General features: G+C 42.5%; 1 protein-coding gene across 3 annotated transcripts in view; it reads right to left on the reverse strand.

Moving 5' to 3' along the window:
- Window positions 1–4,233: 4,233 nt before the first annotated feature.
- LOC118395365 (F-box only protein 41-like) overlaps window positions 4,234–23,162 on the reverse strand; it is a 113,117-nt gene continuing 94,188 nt past the window's right edge. For 2 of the 3 annotated variants that reach the window (XM_035789110.2, XM_035789111.2), the window contains exons 9-14: window positions 21,854–22,006; window positions 17,797–17,892; window positions 17,600–17,718; window positions 11,470–11,628; window positions 10,930–11,045; window positions 4,234–9,480 (exon numbers count right to left, since the gene is read on the reverse strand). In XM_035789110.2, coding sequence (XP_035645003.2) covers window positions 9,418–9,480; window positions 10,930–11,045; window positions 11,470–11,628; window positions 17,600–17,718; window positions 17,797–17,892; window positions 21,854–22,006 — 706 coding nt within the window. In that variant the 3' untranslated portion in view covers window positions 4,234–9,417. Of the gene's footprint in view, window positions 9,481–10,929; window positions 11,046–11,469; window positions 11,629–16,792; window positions 16,899–17,599; window positions 17,719–17,796; window positions 17,893–21,853; window positions 22,007–23,162 lie in introns of those variants that run through there. The other variant, XR_004827942.2, reaches the window with a different exon arrangement.

The following is a 23,162-nucleotide window of genomic DNA, read 5'->3' on the forward strand; positions in this document are numbered from 1 at the left end:
ATGTTTACGTGCCGTGACATTGCACATAACAGGGCGGTGGTGCTCACATTGGGCTCAGACGACATTGAATCATAAGATCTCCATATTGTGTAATGACAACTCAAATCTATGTCAACATTTCGTAATGAAACCAATGTGTTAACGGAAATGGTTCGAGGAAGAAAGGCTCCATTGTCAAAAGTATATGAATAGAGCCGCAGGCTCTGTTGCTCAGTCCACTTTTACAGCAGGGGTATACAAGTAATACCAACATCTGGACTTGGTATATTCCACACACTCTGGTCAGCAGTGATGACTATCAATAGTAAATCCTGTTCCAGTGTTTGTCTGTCCCAACCGTCACCCTATTCCCTATATAGTGTACACATTTTGACCAGGGCTCTTATGTAGGTAATAGGGTGACATTTGGGACACATACTTGGCCTTCACTGGAGCCCTCTGGGCCACAAATCAAATAGTACGGCCATTCATGACTTCTCTGTACAGCTGGAGCAGAGCTGGTGTCCATTTGTCTTGTCACGTGATGGAGTTGACACGTGTGTGTGTGTGTGTGTGTGTGTGTGAGAGTGGGTTGGTCTGAAAGGTGAAGAATATATCAAAAGCAGACCAGGGGCCACACATCACGTGCAACCTCTGCACCATGGATGGGAGCCTAACGACCTTGACCAGTCTTCAGCAGTTGAGGGCCCCCTATGGGCCATGGTTAAAAGTAGTGAACTAAATAGGGAATAGGTGCCAATAAGGATGCAGCCTGTGTTGTTGTTTCCCTTTGCCCTACTGACCAACTGGCCTCTCCCAGTCCATACTGTGTTGCGTCTGCTCTGGATTGGCTCGAGAGGTGAGACGATAAGACTAATCAGCCGCTTGACTTCCACCTACTTTCCCCTGCAGTCAGAACCTTGTGACCCGGTCAAAGGTCAACCACAGAGTGCCGTGGTCTGGCTGAGTTGTCCTTTAGTTTATAGCCTTTGGTCCTGTCCAGAAACGACCCCTAAGCGTAGACCAGGGGGATTCCCAGACGCTTTTTACCTCGTGACCCACCAATTGATGTGTCTGTTGAGTCGCGACCCAACGTGACGGTTGAGTGGTGAAAAAAACATGTTCAGACCAAAGAATAAGTTGTTAATTTATTAGTAATACCCTCTTCTTCAAAACATGTACCTGAATGTAGATTACAGTACGGGGTCTTAAGGAATTGACTGCATAATAACGCAAATATTTGTAACAATGCACACAAAAACGTCATCCCGTGACCCACCTGTTCCCCTGCCGCAACCCAAAAGTCGGTCCCGACCCACAGTTTGGGAACCACTGTCCTAGACTATGATGGAAGAATTGGACGGGTGTAAGTTGTGTGACGCATAAATGATATCTGGCCGGTCAAAGGTTAGACATGTGGCAGACAATGCCGTGTGCAGTCCACGTTAAATCGTCATCACAGGCATGTTGTAGAATCTCGAAAGCAGCAGCGATAGTACCTTGGGTGTGAGCCTTGCTTTTGCCACACGTGTTAAGGTGGTTGTGTGAGGCCTGGGGCTCTATTCAGTCCGTAACACGGCCGTCAAAGCCCCATTTAAAGGCAATGTTCCCACGTTAGCGGACACCTCATTCACAGTAAACGCTGCATACGCTCAATCGGAGTTGCATACATCTGTGAAGTTGCATACATCTGTGAAGGGTGATGATACTCTTGACTAGATTTTGGCCGGTTTTACCGGGTTGAGTTCTGTTATCCAATAGAGAGAGGAAGGAATAAGTTGAACTACCATAGGCACAGCCCGAGGCCCAACATTAGGCCACTGTGCTCGTAAATGGAGGAGCACTGCCCTCTAGTGGACAAATAGGATGCTTCAACTCAATCTATTGGCCGCTTAAATAGAGTATGGCGAAGTGACACTGATCTTAGGTCAGTTTAGTATCTCCTCCCCCCACACACTACTAATGGTTAAGGATAGGATTGGAGGAAGGGATAGCTGATTCTAGATCTATACCTAGGGGAAACAGTCCATTAGGAGTACATCAAGCGTTTTTTAAAAGAGAACTGCTTCTTTTGTAAGTCGCTCTGGATAAGAGCGTCTGCTAAATGACTTAAATGTAAATGTAAATGTTTTAGGCTTGGTTTTTATGTAAACACTTTCTGACAACTGTTGTAAGAAGGGCTCTATAAATACATTTCATTGATTGATTTATTCTACAAAAAATATATATATAATTTGCTTTACAAACAATTCAATGTATTTAAGCCATTTTATTGATGATAAGAAATGGATGAATTTGACTATGAATGGGAAAATAACACCTTTTAATTTATTGCAATGGTCTTAGGATGATGAACATTGTAGTGGGAATGACCTGTTTGGGTTTTGAATCAACCTGGTCATACCAATATGACATACCTATATTCGATACAGTACATTAATGAGCAGAATATCAATGACTGTCTAAAAGAATAAAGAATGTGCACACTTAGTTGCCCAGATAAGTGTTGAGGTAATGAGTTCAAATACTATTCAGACAAATGGACAGAAAAATACAATCATCTATACAGAGAATGTGTGCAGAAGAGGTAAAAAGATGCTAGCTAGCCTGTGTCCCGGGTTCTGTTTGTGCCATCTCGCCAATCCCTATGGTCATTGACATGGCAAGATGTAGCAACAGATCTGGATCCAGGCTAATTAATCACATGAGACTTGACACATTTGTTTCTAAAATGGCACCCTATTCACTATATAGCGCACTACTTTTGATCAGGGCCCATAGGATTCTGGTCAAAAGCAGTGCACTATATCGGGGATAGTGTGCCATTTGAGACAAAAGAGACATAAGAGATGAAAACATAAAATCTTGGCACAAAGCTGGTCTTAGGAAAATGCAGTCAAATGCCTGACACAGGAGAATAGTATGTTTTACAGACAGAAAGGGCCATATCCCAAACAACCTTACTCCATGAATCAGAACTGGGCTTTGAAAGAGCAAAAATTAAGATGCACACAACAACAAAAAAAGAGTATCAATAGGAAACAATAGCCAGGGTTCTCGAAAACAACAAAACAATTAAAGTGTCATGTACAAACTTATTACAATAAACGAATACAAATAAAATGTCGACAAGGAATCTTGATCATGGGAATCATTCAATTATTTGATATTCGGAATGACTAAGTCACCAAATCAAGTCCTAAAAACTTCAAAAGGGATAGTTCACCAAATTACAAACGGTTACATTGGTTTCCTTATAAGCAGCCTGCGGCAGTGTCCAGGTAAACAAAACCAAAGCACGGACTTACCTCGTCAATAGACTGCTTATAGGGTAAGGGAAACTATGTCATTTTGTCATTTGGGCTAATTCTCTCTTTTAACTACAGACACATTGAATCTTAGCTATGGATAAGATCCTAGTAGTGGAACATACAGCAGGGATCATCCAACTATAAATCGGCCGTGGGCCGGTTTTATTCTTGAGCGGCTGGCCAGGGGGAATAGAAGATAATTACAAATCATTTGTAGGCTAAAACTTTTACCTTACGGTAAAACAGATACAGTACCAGTCAAAAGTTCCAGATTGACTGACCTTCATGTCTTAAAGTAATGATGGACTGTCGTATCTCTTTGTTTATTTGAGCTGTTCTTGCCATAATATGGACTTGGTCTTTTACCAAATAGGCTAAATATACCAATCCTACCATGTCACAACACAACTGATTGGCTCAAACGCATTAAGGAAATTCCACAAATTCACTTTTAAGAAGGCACACCTGTTAATTGAAATGCATTCCAGGTACCTCAAGAAGCTGGTTGAGAGAATGCCAAGAGTGTAAAAAGCTGTCATCAAGGCAAAGGGTGTCAAATCTAAAATATATTTGAATTTGTTTAACCCTTTTTTGGTTACTAGAAAATAGTAAAGAAAAATAATAAATAAAAACCTTTTGAATGGATACGAGTCTAAACTTTTGACTAGTACTGTATATTTGCCCAAAACAATCATTTCAAACCTTGCATACATTTGTATACGATCACATATCTCTCTCTATTATGCGTGGGAATAGGCGGTGTCAGAAGAAAGCCCAAGAAATTGTCAGAGACTCCAGTCGCATAGACTTGCCACCGAACGGCAAGTGGTACCGGAGCGTCAAGTCTAGGTCCAAAGGGCTTCTTAGCAGCTTCTACCCCCAAGTCATAAGACTGCTGAACAATTCATTAAAAATGGCCACTGGACCATTACATTTACCCCCCTCCATTTGTTTAGTACATATTGTCTTGAACTGCACTGTTGGTGAAGGGCTTGTAAAAGTAAGCATTTCACAGTATGGTCGACACTTGTTGTATTGGGCGCATTTGACAAAGAAAGTTTCATTTGAATACTTTGGAACAGATTTCCTAAATGAAAATCAATTGGAGCCGATTTGATGGTTTTAACAGTACTTTATGTCCAACCAAGTTCTCTTTTGTTGCTCAGAAATCAAATACAACCCCGGCCCGGGACCCCCAGTCGGGGAACCCAGACATAGAGTATGTTTTTGTCCGAACGACTCCTCTTCAACTCTTAATCTCATTCTCTTATTTGATTTTGGTTTTCAGGACATGTTCTAAAACAATGTCAGCAGGGCTTCTGTCACACAATACATTTGGATAAGAAGCTTTAAAGCAAACCAACACAAACACACAGAGGACACGAACATAGTTAGACTCGCCATTACCTGGTAACGATCATGAGCATAAGGTCATGTCGGCGTAAAATGAACCTCAACAGGACTTGAAATCCAGTTGACCCAGGTTCAACCATAAACTTCAACCGCCAATGACAGATATAGGCGATTAAAATAGGGTCTGCATTGTGTGACATGTTAAAAACTCCCACCATTGCCATTGGCTACCGGTCATGAAGTGATCTACCTTCTTGCCCCTAATTGGCCACCATTCAGTTTAAACAAAAATCAACCAAATCATCACGACTATGTAAGAGAGCAACCAACCGATCGCTCACACCACAGAGGAAACCATGGAAACGGCATGACAATGTTTGACCGACGGAAGTGTGATTTTTGTTCATCTTTACAGAACCACACGGGCCTCTAAAAGCGCTCGGGGGGAAAAAGTGCATCATTATCTGTCAAATACTGAGAAAGCGTTTTAAAACATTAAAAAAACAGCACTAATATTAAATATCAGTATTATCTTATTTTTTCCCACTAGTGCAAACAGACGTATTAAAAATAAAAAAAACACAGCATAAACCTTTTGCAAGCAATCTTAAAATCTTTTAAAATATTAATCTAGAACTACAGCCACTACAGCAGAATATGTTAAAGGCAACGTGATGATTGGTGCATGAACACAAACATGCCAACATTATAGACCTCTCTTTTTTTTATAGAAATAAATAGCTCAAATAAATCTTTATCCTCTTTCTTTCCTAAATAATGTCCATCTCTATCGCACATTTCTGATGAACACTGAATACAAAGCATCTATAGGACACAACTGCAAACTTCAACACTACCGTTTATACATAATATACAGTGGCAAGAAAAAGTATGTGAACCTTTTGAATTACCTGGATTTCTGCATGAATTGGTCATCAAAATCTCATCTGATCTTCATCTAAGTCACAAACACAGTGTGCTCAATAGACAAACTGTGCTTAAAACTAATAACACACACATTATTGTATTTTTCTTGTCTATATTGTATACATAATTTAAACATTGGGGAAAGTATGTGAACCCTTAGGCTAATGACTTCTCCAAAAGCTAATGGGAGTCAGGAGTCAGCTAACCTGGAGCCCAATCAATGAGAAGAGATTTGGTAATGTTGTTTAGAGCTGCCTTGCCCAATAAAAAAAACCTCACAAAATATGAGTTTGCTATTCACGAGAAGCATCGCCTGATGTGAGCCATGCCTCGAACAAAACAGATCTCAGAAGACTTAAGATTAAGAATTCTTGACTTGCATAAAGCTGGAAAGGGTTACAAAAGTATCTCTAAAAGCCTTGATGTTCATCAGTCCATAGTAAGACAATTTGTCTATAAATGGAGAAAGTTCAGCACTGTCGGACAGATGAAACTACAGTTGAGTTGTTTAGAAGGAACACACAACACTATGTGTGGAGAAAAAAAAAGGCACAGCACACCAACATCAAAACCTCATGCCAACTGTAAAGTATGGTGGAGGGAGCATCATGGTTTGGGGCTGCCTCAGGGCCTGGGCCGCTTGCTATCATAGACTGAAAAAATGAATTCCCAAGTTTATCAAGACATTTTGCAGGAGGATGTTAGGCTATCTGTCCGCCAATTGAAGCTCAACAGAAGTTGTGTGATGCAACAGGACAACGTCCCAAAACACAGAAGTAAATCAACAACAGAATGGCTTCAACCGAAGAAAATTACGCCTTCTGGAGTGGCCCAGTCAGAGTCCTGACCTCAACCCAATTGACATGCTGTGGCATGACCTCAAGAGAACGGTTCACACCAGACCTCCCAAGAATGTTACTGAACTGAAAGAGTTCTGTAAAGAGGAATGGTCCAAAATTCCTCCTGACTGTTTTTGCAGGTCTGATCCGCAACTACAGAAAACATTTGGTTGAGGATATTGCTGCCAAAGGAGCACATTTTTCCCAACCTGCACTGTGAATGTTTACACGGTGTGTTCAATAAAGACATGAAAATGTATAATTGTTTGCGTGTTAATAGTTTAAGCAGACTGTGTTTGTCTATTGTTGTGACATTTGATGACCAATTTATGCAGAAATCCGGGTATTTCCAAAGGGTTCACATGCTTTTTCTTACCACTGTAGTTGAATCTTTCCTTTCGACTTTGGAGAAAAAAAAACCTCACAGAATGGACACCTGTAGACTCTTAATATTTGTCTGTTTTCGTCATTTCGATACTTATACGTATGACCTTAATTTTTTAGAACACCAAATGCAGTAATCTTTTTATATTATAAACAACATTATGTACAGTGTTTAATGTCTTAAAGAAGACAAGATTGTCAGGAACTGAAAACCCCCTAAAGTTGAATCCCAGAATGGCACCCCACTCCCTATATAGTGCACTACTTTTGACCGGAGCCCTATGGGCCCTGGTCTAACTTACAGCAGTTCACTATACAGGGGGAAAGGGTGCCATTTGGACCACAGCCTAAAAAAAAACAAAGGATAAGTCAAAGCCTACCAGAGGATCAGCTTCCAACTGTTGTCTTCTGTCAGAAGGAGTCCACAATAGACTTGAGATGCCTCCCTGGGGTGTTGCATGGTTTGGGTCGGTGTGCATTGTTGCCTGAGCTCGACGACTTGCTTGAATGCATTAACGGTACAGTATTGCGAGTGGATCCATACAGGCTAATGCTGTCCTCTTCTCCCATCATTGCACTGAGCGAAAAACAACTGGTCAGGTGTAAGATAGCCTAACTGGGAGCTTCCACCATTTTGCTTTCACTTGACAAGGCAATCAGTGCAGGTGAAGAAACAAGAGGACTTTGAGGCAAATTGAGATCAACGCTGCATCCCAAATGTCACCCTATTCCCAATATAGTGCACTGCCTTTGACCAGAGCCATTTGGGAGGCATCCAGGGACACTTCCTACCTCTCCACCAGCTGTGTGTCGTTGCACGAGTCATCCTGCTCAGCAGAGGGCTCCGGAGAGTCAGCTGATCTATGACATCGAACAAATTGCAACTGGCCATAAAGTTGGATAGAGGGCACACCTATGAAGTCGTTGTGACGAAAGAGGCAAGTATGTGCCCTCTATCCAACTCTATGTAACTGGCGGACAATTAAAAGCCCTTCCGGTGTACTGGCTGTAAATACAACAGCGTGTATATATATATATATATATATATATCATAATAAACGGCTGTAACATATATACATGTATTATACATTATGTTTATAGCCAGTTAACATATAAATTGCATCGTGTCAATCAACAATCAACAACTCTTTTCGCTCACGGAAGTTGTGCTTTTGCGTGCACTGGATGTAGGCTATAGCCGTTTCTCAACTGGCACCCTATTCCGCGCACTACTTTTGACCAGAGCCTTATGAGCCCTGGCTAAACGTATTACACTACATAGGGAATAGGGTGCATTTGGGATACAGCTTATGCATGTAATTCACTGCAGCTTACAGAGCAAGTGGCTAGTATAGGGTTAACGCCTGCCTTTTACAACACTCCTATAGATCAGTGGCACACTGGAGAAAGCATTGTACGAAATGGAGAACAGACACACGGCTGTGAATGGCATCAACTCTGAAATAGAGGCCTAATGAATTCATTTGCAACCCTGCTTAAAAACAAATAACACAGTAGCTGCCTTGTGGACCAACCGGCCTATAGATACCGTATGACTCCCACAGACAAAAGTAATTGACAGCTGAAAAATCCAAGAGTGTGCGAGAGATGGTGCTCGGCTGATGAGCATGCGGAGGATGGACCTAGTGTTCAATACTGCGCTGTTCCCATGGCGACCGCACCACGGAGTGGCTGATAGGCCGATAAAGAACTTGGAATAAAAACGTTCTCGAGGTGACAAGATATCTTCTCGTTTTATGTTCGACCAAGTCTGCAGCTGGTGTGTCATGTATCCCTCCCTTAAAAACACACACACACACAGGTTGGGAATCTATTTTAACTAACGGTTTAGCATCTTGATAAAAAGCATCCCAGACGCAATGCTCTCAGTGAAGAACGAGAGCCTGCTCTTTCATGACATCCGTCCTCCTGCTTACAGCTCTTTTCTCAGTTGAAATCAAAATGGCCGCCGAGATTACAGCATCTACAAAGTCCAATAGTCCTGCTGAGTTTACGTTTCAAATCTGTTTGGCAGGTCAGCAACTCACAGGCAGGGTCCCTGTATGCTTTTGCGGAAACTTACGGTTCCCTGGTCTTGTTACCTGACGGATGATGTCTTTACCACACCATAAAGTTGGATAGAGGACACACAAAATGTAATACTTTAAAATGGAGTTATAGCCCTCAATGTTGCTGCCCATGAGCTCTCGTACTTATCTATGGTAAAGGAGGGCTTGGTCCCTTCATGAAAATCTCCACTGGGTTTGTATGCTCCAGGGTAAGGTGTGGACCTATCCTACCCAGGCCTCTTGTCTTGTCTATCCTCTGTTCCGTAATGCATTGTAATGGTCTATCGGAGCATCTATCTGTCTGTGGTGTCTGTGTCTGTCTTTTAGTCGAGGCTAAGGGCCGAAAACACATTGGTTTTTATTTTTAACTAAAAAGCAGCATGTTCATCAACTTCCACTTTCTCCAACAGTTGCTGCATTTCCTCTTCAGTTATGTGTGTGTGTTGGCTGACTGGTACGTCAAGGGGTTTCAAATGACAGGGTCTGTTCTGTTGGTGTGGCTGGAAACAAAATGACCGACCCTTCTTTGGGGGGGGTCCTGAGTGGTGAAAGGGGTTAGCAGAGGATGTCCGCCTTCACGTGCAGAATTTTGGAGAAGCCCGGTCTCTTCTTCAAGCCCTGGAGGGTAAAGAGGGGATGGATGGAGGGCTTAGACCACTACACTCATTTATGCAGAGAAAAGTCAACATCACTTCTTGAGTTTGTAGACCATTGTGCATACGCACGCACACACACACACACACACACACACACACACACACACACACACACACACACAGTAGAGGCCGTTGAACCATCGAAAGGGTGTGTGTAAATGAGCGTGCCTCAATCTATTAGGGCCCGGTGACTATGCCAGCGTCGCGATACTCGTTAGTATCACGGCAAGGGAGCAAAACGCAAAGCGGCTTCAACGTCTTTAGGAAAATAGCTCTAATGTCGGAAACAAACATCAATACGTTGTCATTCCCGAGTCACATTTATTTATTTCCCTAAACTATTAGCACACTACATTTAACATACAGCGGACGAAAGAGTTCGGTCTGCTTTTTGCTTTTTCATATTCGACCATGGGAAAAATATTGCGACGTCAATATCGTCACAGCCCTATTAAGAATGTGTGAACCGAAAATACACTTAAGAGTGTTTCTCCAGGAGAAGCGGTATTTAGATACAGAAAAGTAAGCATATAACTACATTTGTAGACCAGCATATAACTAAGTTTGTAGACGGTGCTGGTTCCTTATAGCGGTTTTCACTGACTGTACAGTACACACACACACACACACACACACAACTCATAGGTTTCTCCCCCTCGAGGGTTTATTGAGTTTGACTAAATGTTTGCTCTGCTTCTCCCCCGTCTGGCTACAGCCATGACAAATGAACAGTGCCGAAATTACACACACACACACACACACACTTTTAGCTCTCTGGAGTTAGTTACTTAACGACTATGAGCAATCTAGCACAGCATTCACCAGTGGGAAAGGGGCACCTTCCCCACTGACTCACAGAAGGAGGGAAGGCTCACACGCCCACCCTATTCCCTATTTAGTACGCTACTTTGACCAGGGCCCATAGAGAAAAATGTAGACGAAATCCGAGTGCGAATATCGACGCGCTCTTCCTCTTAACCTCTTAACGCCGTGGGCGTGCGGCCGCCCTCAACGCCCCGCTTCCTCCCTTCAGAAAGCAGCTGGGATTAATTCCATTTCCTCAATTCCTCAGACGACCAGCTGAACTGGACTTCCTGGTTTGGAGTCGCGGAACGGTTCAGTGTGGTCGAGTTGTAATAATAGACAACTCTCGCTCGCCCACCGAACCGCCGCTAAAGGATGCTACAGACTTAGTCATATACATTACGTGTATACTGTGGGCAGGAGAGAACCCAAAGACAGGAAATTGTTTGGACTGGCATAGTTAGGAGAACTGATCCAGAGTAAGTTTTAATAGTATTCCCCCCCTTATTAAGTGTATTACACCCCCTTTTTAAAAATGATCTAAGCTGATTTTTAAATGCAATTCTTTTTAAGAGCATTTGGGATTCATTGGGACTGTTCTAATTACCTGCAGCTTGTTCACCATCTCGTCAAACAGCTTCCTAGCCTCAGGGCTGCTGGGGTCCTCGAAGTAGTCCTCCACCCCGATCTGCACCACCATGGACTTCAGGTTACGACACACACCTGGAGGGGCGAGACTGTGTTTTACAACCCTCACGCGGAAGCTGCAGACTCGCCATCCAATTCCAAATAGAACCCCCTTCGACCCTACGCCCCCAGTCACTTGTGTAGATCTGAAATGATTGGCTGGATGAGAAAAGTGCAGGCCTGGGTTCAAAAAGGGTGCTTACGCAACACTTTGAGCCGTTGCTTGGGCAATGGAAAACTAAAAATGGGCAGGGATTTCACTTTTGGGATTGTTCTATTGGTTCCTTTGTGAAAATAAAGCACATATTTACTTGAACCTGGGTCTGGTGTAGGATGTACTCACTGTTGAAGTACAGCAGTGTCTTGGGGGTGGAGGTGAGGACCCGCATCTCTCGAACCTCCAGACCCTCCCAGTAGTGTTCTATGTAGTGCACTATGCAGTGTAGTCGGGTGTACTCACTGTTGAAGTGAAGCAGGGCCTTAGGGGTGACCGGGGTGGAGGTGAGGACCAGCATCTCCAGGCCCTTCAGACCCTCCCTGCACACCTCAGCTGCCACTTCCTGGTTGACCTCACTCACGTGGTCCAGCTCCAACACCTGCAAACGCATGCAGTTTCTCGCTGCAGGGGGAAGAGGGAGGAGGAGAGAAGGAGGTTGAGATGCCTTTGATACCAACAGCTTAGTCGGTAGTATGGAAGTAAGTAGCATTGACCGCACCAGAACAGCCCATAGGGCAGGGGAATATCTTCAGTTTCTGTAGCGTGAGGCAGCTAGAAGCACAAGTACCCCCCCCCCCGGACAGGACGCTTGGTATGTGCTAATCCATCATTTTTCAAGTGCTAGGTAAGATATCTAAAGAGCCTATCCCGAGTCTAAAGCAGTCATATACACCTGGCACCACATATTGATATACTTCTGTTCACGGGTTGAAGTGTTAGACGAAAATAAAACTTAATAACGACACTACCTAAAAAAAAGTTGAAAAGAGAGACGGCCATAGCGAAAGCGCACATAACCAGCCTACAAAACCAAAACAGTAAGTTCACCGGGTTTCTACCATTTGTATGATATACTCTCAGATATAGATGTATTTGAGACAGCTTGGGGATAGTGTTTCCTCATGTTTCGCCCGAGATGGTAGGATGAGTGTGAACCGATCAGAATGGCTGATTTCCAAATGGCATCCTATTCCCTTAACAAGTCCACTACCTTTCACTAGCGCACATACAGAGCCTTCAGAAAGTATTCATACCCCTTGATTTATTCCACATTTTGTTGCGTCACCAGCTTGAATTTAAAATGGATTAAAACAAAATCTGCTCACCCATCATCAAACAACACCCCACAATGACAACGTGAAAACATGTTTTAAGAAATGTTTGCAATTTTGTTGAAAATGAAATAAATCTCATTTATGTAAGTATTCACACCCCTGAGTCGATGCATGTTAGAATCACCTTTGGCAGCGATTATAGTGTTTCTGGGTAAGTCTAAGAGCTCTGCACAAAAGGATTGTGCAATATTTCCACTTAAAAATATATATATTCAAGCTATGTCAAGTTGGTTGTTGATCATTGCTAGACAGCCATTTTCAAAGTCTTGCCATAGATTTTCAAGCCACTCAGGAACATTCAATGTCGTCTTGGTATGCTACTCCAGTGTATATTTGGCCTCGTGTTTTAGGTTATTGTCCTGCTGAAAGGTGAATTTATCTCCCAGTGTCTGTGAAAAAGTAGACACAGGTTTTCCTCTAGGATTTTGCCTGTGCTTAGCTCTATTCCATTTATTACAAAAAAAATTGATGATGATAAGCATACCCATAACATGGTGTAGCCACCACCATGCTTGAAAATATGAAGAGTGGTACTCAGTGATGTGTTGGATTTGCCCCAAACATAACGCTTTGGATTCAGGACAAAGTTAATTTCTTTGCCGCAGTTTCACTTTAGTGCCTTATTGCAAACAGAACACATGTTTTGGAATATTTTTATATTCTGTACAGGCTTCCTTTTCACTATGTTAATTAGATTAGTATTGTGTGGTAATTGCAATGTTATTGATCCATCCTCACTTTTCTCCTATGACAGCCATTAAAAGTGTTTTAAAATCACCATTGGCCTCATGGTGAAATCCCTGAGTGGTTTCCTTCCTCTCCGGCAACTGAGTTAGGAAGGACACCTATATCTTTGTTGTGACTGGGTGTATTGAAACGCCATCCAAAGTGTAATTAATAACTTCACCATGCTCAAAGGGATATTCAATGTCTTTTTTTATCTACCAATAGGTGCCCTTCTTTGCGAGGCATTGGAAAACCTCCCTGGTTCTGTGGTAGATTCTACACTATATATACACAAATGTATGTGGACACCACTTCAAATTAGTGGATTTGGCTATTTCAGCCACGCCCGTTCCTGACAGGTGTATAAAATCGAGCACACAGCCTCCATAGACAAACATTAGGAGTAGAATTGCCCGTACTTAAGAGCTCAGTGACTTTCAACGTGGCACAGTGATAGGAAGCCACCTTTCAGTTTGGCAAAAGCTTTCCCCTGCTAGAGCTGCCCCGGTCAACTTTAAGTGCTTGTTATTGTGAAGTGGAAACATCTAGGAGCAACAATGACTCAGGCGCTAAGTGGTAGGCCACACAAGCTCACAGAATGGGGCCGCCGATTCATCGAGCTTCATGAAATGGGTTTCCATGGCCCAGCAGCTGCACATAAGCGTAAGATCACCATGCGCAATGCCAAGCGTCAGATGTCGGTCCGAAGGACTAATCTGGGTTTGGCGGATGCCAGGTGAATGTTACCTGCCCCAACACATCCTCGGATGGGGCCACAGTGTCTCCTGACCCCTCCTGTCTCAGCCTCCAGTATTTATGCTGCAGTAGTTTGTGTCGGGGGGCTAGGGTCAGTTTGTTATATCTGGAGTACTTCTCCTGTCCTATTCGGTGTCCTGTGTGAATCTAAGTGTGCGTTCTCTAATTCTCTGCTTCTCTCTTTCTTTCTCTCTCTCGGAGGACCTGAGCCCTAGGACCATGTCCCAGGACTACCTGACATGAGGACTCCTTGCTGTCCCCAGTCCACCTGGCCATGCTCCTGCTCCAGTTTCAACTGACCTGAGCCCTAGGACCGTGCCCCAGGACTACCTGACATGAAGGCTCCTTGCTGTCCCCAGTCCACCTGACTGTGCTGCTGCTCCAGTTTCAACTGTTCTGCCTTATTATTATTCGACCATGCTGGTCATTTATGAACATTTGAACATCTTGGTCATGTTCTGTTATAATCTCTACCCGGCACAGCCAGAAGAGGACTGGCCACCCCACATAGCCCGGTTCCTCTCTAGGTTTCTTCCTAGGTTTTGGCCTTTCTAGGGAGTTTTTCCTAGCCACCGTGCTTTTACACCTGCATTGTTTGCTGTTTGGGGTTTTAGGCTGGGTTTCTGTACAGCACTTTGAGATATCAGCTGATGTACGAAGGGCTATATAAATAAATTTGATTTGATTTGATAATGCCAACTGTAAAGTTTGGTGGAGGAGGAATAATGGTCTGGGGCTGTTTTTCTTGGTTCAGGTGAGGCCCCTTAGTCCCAGTGAAGGGAAATCTTAACACTACAGCATACAATGACATTCTAGACGATTCTGTGCTTCCAACTTTGTGGCAACAGTTTGGGGAAGGCCCTTCCCTGTTTCAGCATGACAATGCCCCCCGGGCACAAAGAGAGGTCCATACAGAAATGGTTTGTAGAGATTGGTGTGGAGGAACTTGACTTGCCTGTAAAGAGTCCTGACCTCAACCCCATCAAACACCTTTGGGATGAATTGTAATGCCCAAAATCAGTGCTCGACCTCACCATTGCTTGTGCCTGAATGGAAGCAAGTCCTCGCAGCAATGCTCCAACATCTAGCGGAAAGCCTTCTCAGGAGAGTGGAGGCTGTTTTAGCTGCAAACTACATGGGTTTGGAATGAGATGTTTGAGGAGCAGGTGTCCACATACTTTTGGTCATGTAGTGCATGTTTGAAATTCACTGCTCGACTTGAGGGACCTTACAGGTACGTGTACAGATATGATAAACACTACCATTGCACACAGAGTGAGTCCATGCAACTTATTGTGACTTGTTAAGCAAAGTTTGACTCCTGAACTTAATTAGGCTTTCCAATAAAAAAAAAAAGAGGTTGAATACCTTTTCAGCTTTACATTTTTAATTAATTAGTAAGCATTTCTAAAAACACTAAACATAATTCCACTTTGACATTACGGGGTATTGAATGTAGGCCAATGAGCCAAAATCTAAATAAAATATAAAATGTTCAATTCAGGTTGTAACACAACAAAATGTGGAAAAAGTCTAACTTTTTGAAGGCACTGTAGGGCTCTGGCCAAGAGTAGTGCACTATATAGGAAATAGGGTGTTATTTGAGAGGCACTCAATGTCCTTTCCTATTGCCACCCCTCATCCTCACTCAGCCCATGTTTGTTTATTTTACAAATGTTAATTTCACCTTTATTTAACCAGGTAGGCCAGTTGAGAACAAGTTGTCATTTACAACTGGGACCTGGCCGAGATAAAGCAACGCAGTGTGACAAAAAACAACAACGCAGAGTTACACATAAACAAACGTACGGTCAATAACGCAACATAAAAAATATATGTACACTGTGTGCAAATGTAGAAGAGTAGGGAGGTAAGACAAAATAGGCCATAGAGGCAAAATCATTACAATTTAGCATTAACACTGGAGTGATAGATGGTCCTTCTGTAGCTCAGTTGGTAGAGCATGGTGCTTGTAACGCCAGGGTAGTGGGTTCGATCCCCGGGACCACCCATACGTAGAATGTATGCACACATGACTGTAAGTCGCTTTGGATAAAAGCGTCTGCTAAATGGCATATATTATTATTATTATTATGTGCAGATGATGATGTGCAAGTAGAGATACTGGGGTGCAAACGAACAAGAGGATAAATAACAATATGGGGATGTACTGATAGACAGACCACCAAAACAACTGTTTCTCATCTAGCCACAAAAGTCATTTCCTCCCTCTGTTCCTGCATGCTGTGAATCGTGAGGAGGAACGTAATAGCTGGGTTACATTTTTCCTTCTGACTGGGAGGGTATTTGCAGTCGCACGCATCCCGCTTCCCATACGTGTGGACGGGCCAGAAATAAATCAGAATATTTTGTTCCTCAGAAGAAGAAAAAAAGTGGGGGGAAAAAATCTAATATGTGACAAATAACCCCTTGAAGTACAAAGTTCTATCCATCAACAAACAGTTCCTCCAGGATTCCGCAATCGCATAATTCAATGCAAAATCTACCAATCAGCGTATATTATGCGAGAGCTCGCAATTTTGACCAAATCCCGCACTTCTAGCGCATAAAATGGGTCCAATCAAAAGCGGGTTAATAATTTTGACTAATTACTGCACTGTTACCGTGGAAAATGGCCCAATCCAACCACGCGTCAACGAAGTTTCCCCCCCTAGCCTGTCAGCGTATTCACGTGAGAAGATCATGGGCGATTGTTGATGGCTTGACAGGCAGTACAACGAACAGAAATCAATCTCATTTGCCAACCAAAAATAACAGCTAACGGCCGTGCGAAACTATTTCTAAATGTTTTTGGAAACTAGAGAAAGTCGACAATCAACAGTCACTTCAAATCAGCAAAGCATATGAGAATGTCAGAATAGTTCCCACAGCAAAGTGGTAGCAGGGAAGACCGTGGCAAGCGCTGACAGTAGTATGAATCAAGGTGAGTGGCGTTTTACTCCGCTAACCTTGGCTTCAGTAGGGTGGTCGGCACTCTGCTCTCCGCCAGTCTGTCTATGGAGACGCTGCTCAAAGAGCTGAGTGTAATTCGTCGGTTTTGCCATTTTAAACTCTCTGTAAAACATAATACGGATCACGAAAGCACAATCTTTCTGGATTTTTTTATTTATTTCTTTAGAAATGGAACAGTACATTTCAACCACGATATTATATTTCTATGTTTCCTGTTGTTTGTCTCCCTTACGACACTTTCAGGAAAAAAAATCTCTCGAGAATTTTGAAGACAACTTATTAGAAATAAATATTGATCCTCAAATTGAAAGCGATTGATCAGCTTTGAATCCATTAGGGGGGGGGGGGTTGAGAGAGAGAGAGTGAGTTGGAATGGGAGGTGCATCTTGTGTTGATAGCAAGCCCCAAGCCTGATGGATTGGAGAGGTGTGTGTGACTGATGCGTGAGTGGATTATGACAGAGCTGTTTGTTCAGGAAAATAAACTAAACTAAGCACTTTAGATGTTTCTAATTGTTTTTGGATGATGTATTCTGCTTTGTATTGCTTTATATGAAATTTAGCGTGAAGAAGAAGAAAAAAAACATCGCAAAATGTATTGCAGAATTTCAGAAAAGCTGCCGCAAAATCAAGCATTTTTGGCCGCAGAAATCGCAACAAAAACAGGCGAAAACCTGGGACTGAACAAAGACCTCTGATTACAAAGCACTTCAATCCAAATGGTTTCTTTTTTTCTGAAAGAATAGTCCCTATATCAGTTTATTTATTAAATCATGAGATATTTATCCAAATGAATTTCCTCACCCAACGAGGCTAGTCCCTGAATGCCACATCCTGCCCCGCCCACGCCCAGGGCTCTGAGGTGCGGCCAGCATCGGCCAATGGTCTGCAGGCATCGGTTGCTGAAGCGAGCCGGTTGTTGGCTGGAGGAGAAAGAGAGAGAGGTACGTTACAATATATGTGTTAAGAGTATTCATAAAATAAAATGTGTAGCCTCTCACCATGGATGTAGTGGTGCCACCTGGAGGGAGATGATGTCTCTACAGCCGGCTCCTAGAGCCCAGATCACCTCCTGTCCTACAGGGTCTGTGGCACTCCTAGAACAAAAAACACCAATTCACTATACTTCATGGTATATCAATCTAGACACACATTCATAATATATAATCAGGGGTCTCAAACTCATGGCACGCGGGCCAAACGTGGCCCGTCTACTGCTTTAATGTGGCAGATTAAATGCTACTGTACTTACAGTATATTCTGTAATACCACAGTGGAATACTATATAGTATACATACTGTAGTGGATTATATTGTATAGAGTGTGAGCACCCCGTGGTGGTAGTACCTGTAAAGACAGGTGGGTTGTTTAGCAACAAAGCCGATGCATGCACAATCGTGGAGCAAAACAGGCGGGGGTTGGCTTAGAATCAAAGGATTGTTGACAGAATAACCAGAATAATGTCATAGATCGATTGAGTCATTTATTTTATCTAGTCAACGTTGGTAAAATTCTTCAATCTCTGCTTCTCTTGCGCAGCAAAATTTCCTAATAACAGTTTGCCCGGAAAATGTAAAAAAGGTGTGAATACTACCCAACATGTTTCTGATAAGATTTCAGTTTAACTTCATGATGCTGATAAAGATGGCACCTATAGATGATCACGAACTGTCTAAATGTGTATAGCGCCTCGCAATCATCCTCTACACCAAATCCTTCCTGAACATTAGGCTATTGTTCTGGTCCTCCCTTCTATTGATTTTCCAACTCCTTTTTGCAGCTTTTTTCTTATAGAATTAAACTCCGACATTGTTCTTTTTGACTCAGTGGGTCGAAGTGAACTTCTTCTACCCAAGTACTTATTTGCACTGGCAAATAAACCGCTTCAGAAAGTATTAGAAAACATGAATATAAACTAAACTTATCTGCAGATGATCTCCTGATATACCTGACCAATACTTATTGCAAAAAATATTTTCGGAATACTCTCAAATCTCAGGATATAAAATTAACGTGAGAAAACTAAATAAATGCAATAAGTGTTTAAAAAAAAAAAATTTAACTCATGATTTACAGCAGTCTAAGTGGACCACAAAAAAATATTAAATACTTGGGAATAAACCTCTTCAAAAAGGTTTTGTATTTATTTTTGTAATACTAATTCATAGAATAAAAAAGGAACGTTTGACATCTTCCTACTTTACGTCTTGAGGGTTGTTTTAACCTTCAAGACTTGGAATTGTATCATCAAATCGCCACCCAAGTTTTTTTACTTGCTTCAAATTCACTAAAGAGGAACAACAGGTAACAACTACTGTATCTTTTAACGTGTCTATTTTCAAAGGGGAACGTTAAGAACATGAATAACTTCATTGTTAAGAACACGAGAACAACGTGGAAGTAAATGAAATATAATTCTACAAAAAAAAAAAAAAAAAACCTTGTGGAACAATCCTTGGATTAGCTTTTCAGAATTCACCGATGAATCGGTCCACGTGGAAAACTTCAAAGGCATAGAAACCGTAGATGACTTGGGAATAGGAAATACATTCATCTCCATGACGGCTTTAAAAAGCTATTTTGGATCGGTCAACGTAGATATTTTCAAATACAATGCAGCTTAAAAGTTGTCTATTACAAAATGTCGATTTGAAATCTTTTGGATATCAGAACAATCTTGAGGGAATCCCATTTGAGTCAGAAAAGGATATTCATATGATAGGTAAGATATATGAAACCTTGCAGAGAGCTTAACCAACTGACAATCTCTTTTGAAAAATATGAACAAGACTTTTACAGAACAAGATGGAGGGAAAGTTGGAACACAACTAACGCGTTAACAAAAGAATGTACATTTAATTCGGTATAAAATCATGTATACAACGTATTATACAAGAGACAACATCCTAACTCTACAGAACAATCGAAGAGTCATGTCTGAAGTGTAAAACTAACAAGGACTCCATAATTCATGCCTTCTGGGATTGTTATAAAGTCCAAAAGTTATGGCGGCGTTAGAAGGTTGAAGTAGTACAACGTAAATGTACTTTAAATCTGTCTGTCTGCATATTTCAAGACGTGGCATATGAGGGTGCCTTGAGAAAGCCGATGGGTTGAATGATGCTTTTGTGTACTCAACAAAAAATGTCTGCAGCATTGAAGGTCCCCAAGAACACAGTGGCCTCCATCATTCTTAAATGGAAGAAGTTTGGAACCACCAAGACTCTTCCTAGAGCTGGCCGCCCGGCCAAACTGAACAATCGGAGGAGAAGGGTCTTGGTCAGGGAGGTGACCGAGAACCCAATTGCCACTCTGACAGAGCTCCAGAGTTCCTGTGTGGGGATCGGAGAACCTTCCAGAAGGACAACCTTCTCTGCAGCACTCCACCAATCAGGCCTTTATGGTAGAGCGGCCAGACGGAAGCCACTCCTCAGTAAAAGGCACATGACAGCCCACTTGGAGTTTGCCAAAAGGCACCTACAGGACTGTCAGACCATGAGAAACCAGATTCTCTGGAGAGACCTGAAAATAGCTGTGCAGCGACGCTCCCCCATCCAACCTGACAGAGCTTGAGAGGACTTGAAGAGAAGCGAGAATCAGTTTTTCCTTTTGTCGTTATGGGTTATTGCGTGTAGATTGATGAGGGGGAAAAAAACAATTTAATCAATTTTAGAATGCTGTAACAAAATGTGGAAAAAGTCAAGGGGTCTGAATACTTTCCGAATCCACTATACTGAATGAACACTTAATTTAATATAATACAGAAATAAAATCTATTTAGTCTCACATAAATAATGAAACGGTCAATAATGCAAAAACAGGAGGATGTTTTGGAGAAGAAAGTAAAAGTGCAATATGTGCCATGTTTTAGTTCCTTGCTCAGAACATGAGAACATATGAAAGCTGGTGGTTCCTTTTAACATGAGTCTTCAATATTCCCAGGTAAGAAGTTTTAGGTTGTATTTATAGGAATTATGACGAGTCGACTATTTCTCTCTATACCATTTGTAATTCATGTACCTCTGACTATTGGATGTTCTTATAGACACTTTAGTATTGCCAGCCTAATTTCGGGAGTTGATAGGCTTGAAGTCATAAACGGAGCTGTGCTTCAAGCATTGCTAAGAGCTGTAAAAGTGCTGTTTGAATGAATGCTTACGAGCGTGCTGCTGCCTACCACCGCTCAGTCTGACTGCTCTATCAAATCATAGACTTAAATATAATATAATAAACAAACAAACACGAGCCTTTGGTCATTGATATGGTCGAATCCGGAAACTATCGTTTTGAAAACAAAACGTTTATTCTTTCAGTGAAATACGGAATCGTTCCATATTTTATCTCGTCTCAATATCTAAATATCCAAGTCTAAATATTGCTGTCAATAATTATGTAAAAATCGGGCAAATGAATTACGGTCTTTGTTAGGAAGAAATGGCCTTCACACAGCTCGCAACGAGCAAGGCGGCCCAAACTGCTGCATATACCCTGACTCTGCTTGCACAGAAAGCAAGAGAAGTGACACAATTTCCCTAGTTAATATCGCCTGCTAACATGCCTTTCTTTGAACTAAATAGCCAGATTGATTGTGTATTGATTTGAAGGAAGGTGATGTTTATGGTTAGGTACTTGTGTGCTTTTGTTAAATCATCACCCGTTTGGCGAAGTTGAAGTAGGCTGTGATTCGATGATAAATGAACAGGCACCGCTGCGATTATATGCAACGCAGGACCATCTAATTAACCTAGTAATATCATCAACCATGTGCTGTTAATTAGTGACTATGTGAAGATTGTTTTTAATAAGATAAGTTTAATGCTAGCTAGCAACTTACCTTGGCTCCTTTCAGCCACAAGGTCCTTTTGACGCTGCACTCGCGTAACAGGTGGTCAGCCTGCCACAGTCGCCTCGTGGAGTGCAATGTAATCGGCCATAATCGGCATCCAAAAAGGCTGATTACCAACGGTTATGAAAACTTGAAAATCGACCCTAATTAACCGGCCAACCTCTAATGCACACTGTACTATATTATGTGTGATCGCCCCCTGGTGGTAGTACCTGTATGTGACGGCCTGCAGGGCTCGGCAGAAGCAGCTGGCGAGCCACAGGGAGCGGTCAGTTAGCAGGTTGGGACAATGAGACACCTTGAGGATCAATAGGTTCCCTCCTGTAGCCTTCAGCAAGGACTCCAGACCCTCTTCCAGACAACCCCTGGGAGGGAGGGAGGGAGGGAGGGAGGCAGGCAGAAACAGACATACAAAAAACAAGTTAATATATATTTTTTTACTGAATAACCAATTACTCCGTACAGACCGAGTATTGTCCTGGAGTTGAACAAGGCACTGCAGTAATGTATGCATCTGGAGTTGTCTGTCTAAGCAGTAGAATGTTAATAATGCATGGCATTACGCCGTTCTGACCAAGAGAGTCAAGACAAATGTTGTACTAAAATGTGTTCAATCTGTTTGTGCAAATCATAATAAAATAGAATAAAAGCCATTTTGTATTTATAAGGATAAGAGGGATAAGCGAGCAAGCATGCAAATGCAGTGTGCATACGCTCATACACAAGCACGCCCATAAGGCCGTGAAGACGGCCTTGACTCAGTGCATTCTCAACCGGCGACAGTATATAGACTAGGAAGGAGAGATGGGGGGGAGAGAGAAAAAAGAGATGAGGGGAGAGATGGGGGGGAGAAAGAGAGAAGAGATGAGGGGGGGGGAAAGAGAGAAGAGATGATGGGGAGAAAGAGAGAAGAGATGATGGGGGGAGAAAGAGAGAAGAGATGATGGGGGAGAAAGAGAAAGAGAGAGATGATGGGGGAGAAAGAGAGAAGAGATGATGGGGAGAAAGAGAGAAGAGATGATGGGGAGAAAGAGAGAAGAGATGGTGGGGAGAAAGAGAGAAGAGATGATGGGGAGAAAGAGAGAAGAGATGATGGGGAGAAAGAGAGAAGAGATGATGGGGGGAGAAAGAGAGAAGAGATGATGGGGGAGAAAGAGAGAAGAGATGATGGGGGAGAAAGAGAGAAGAGATGATGGGGGGAGAAAGAGAGAAGAGATGATGGGGGGAGAAAGAGAGAAGAGATGATGGGGGGAGAAAGAGAAGAGATGAGGGGGGAGAAAGAGAGAAGAGATGATGGGGAGAAAGAGAGAAGAGATGATGGGGGAGAAAGAGAGAAGAGATGATGGGGAGAAAGGGGGAGAAAGAGAGAAGAGATGATGGGGAGAAAAGGGAGATGATGGGGGAGAAAGAAGAGATGATGGGGGAGAAAGAGAGAAGAGATGATGGGGGAGAAAGAGAGAAGAGATGATGGGGGAGAAAGAGAGAAGAGATGATGGGGGGAGAAAGAGAGAAGAGATGATG

This window comes from Oncorhynchus keta, chromosome 16, assembly GCF_023373465.1.
Source record: "Oncorhynchus keta strain PuntledgeMale-10-30-2019 chromosome 16, Oket_V2, whole genome shotgun sequence".
In the NCBI taxonomy this organism is placed as follows: domain Eukaryota; kingdom Metazoa; phylum Chordata; class Actinopteri; order Salmoniformes; family Salmonidae; genus Oncorhynchus; species Oncorhynchus keta.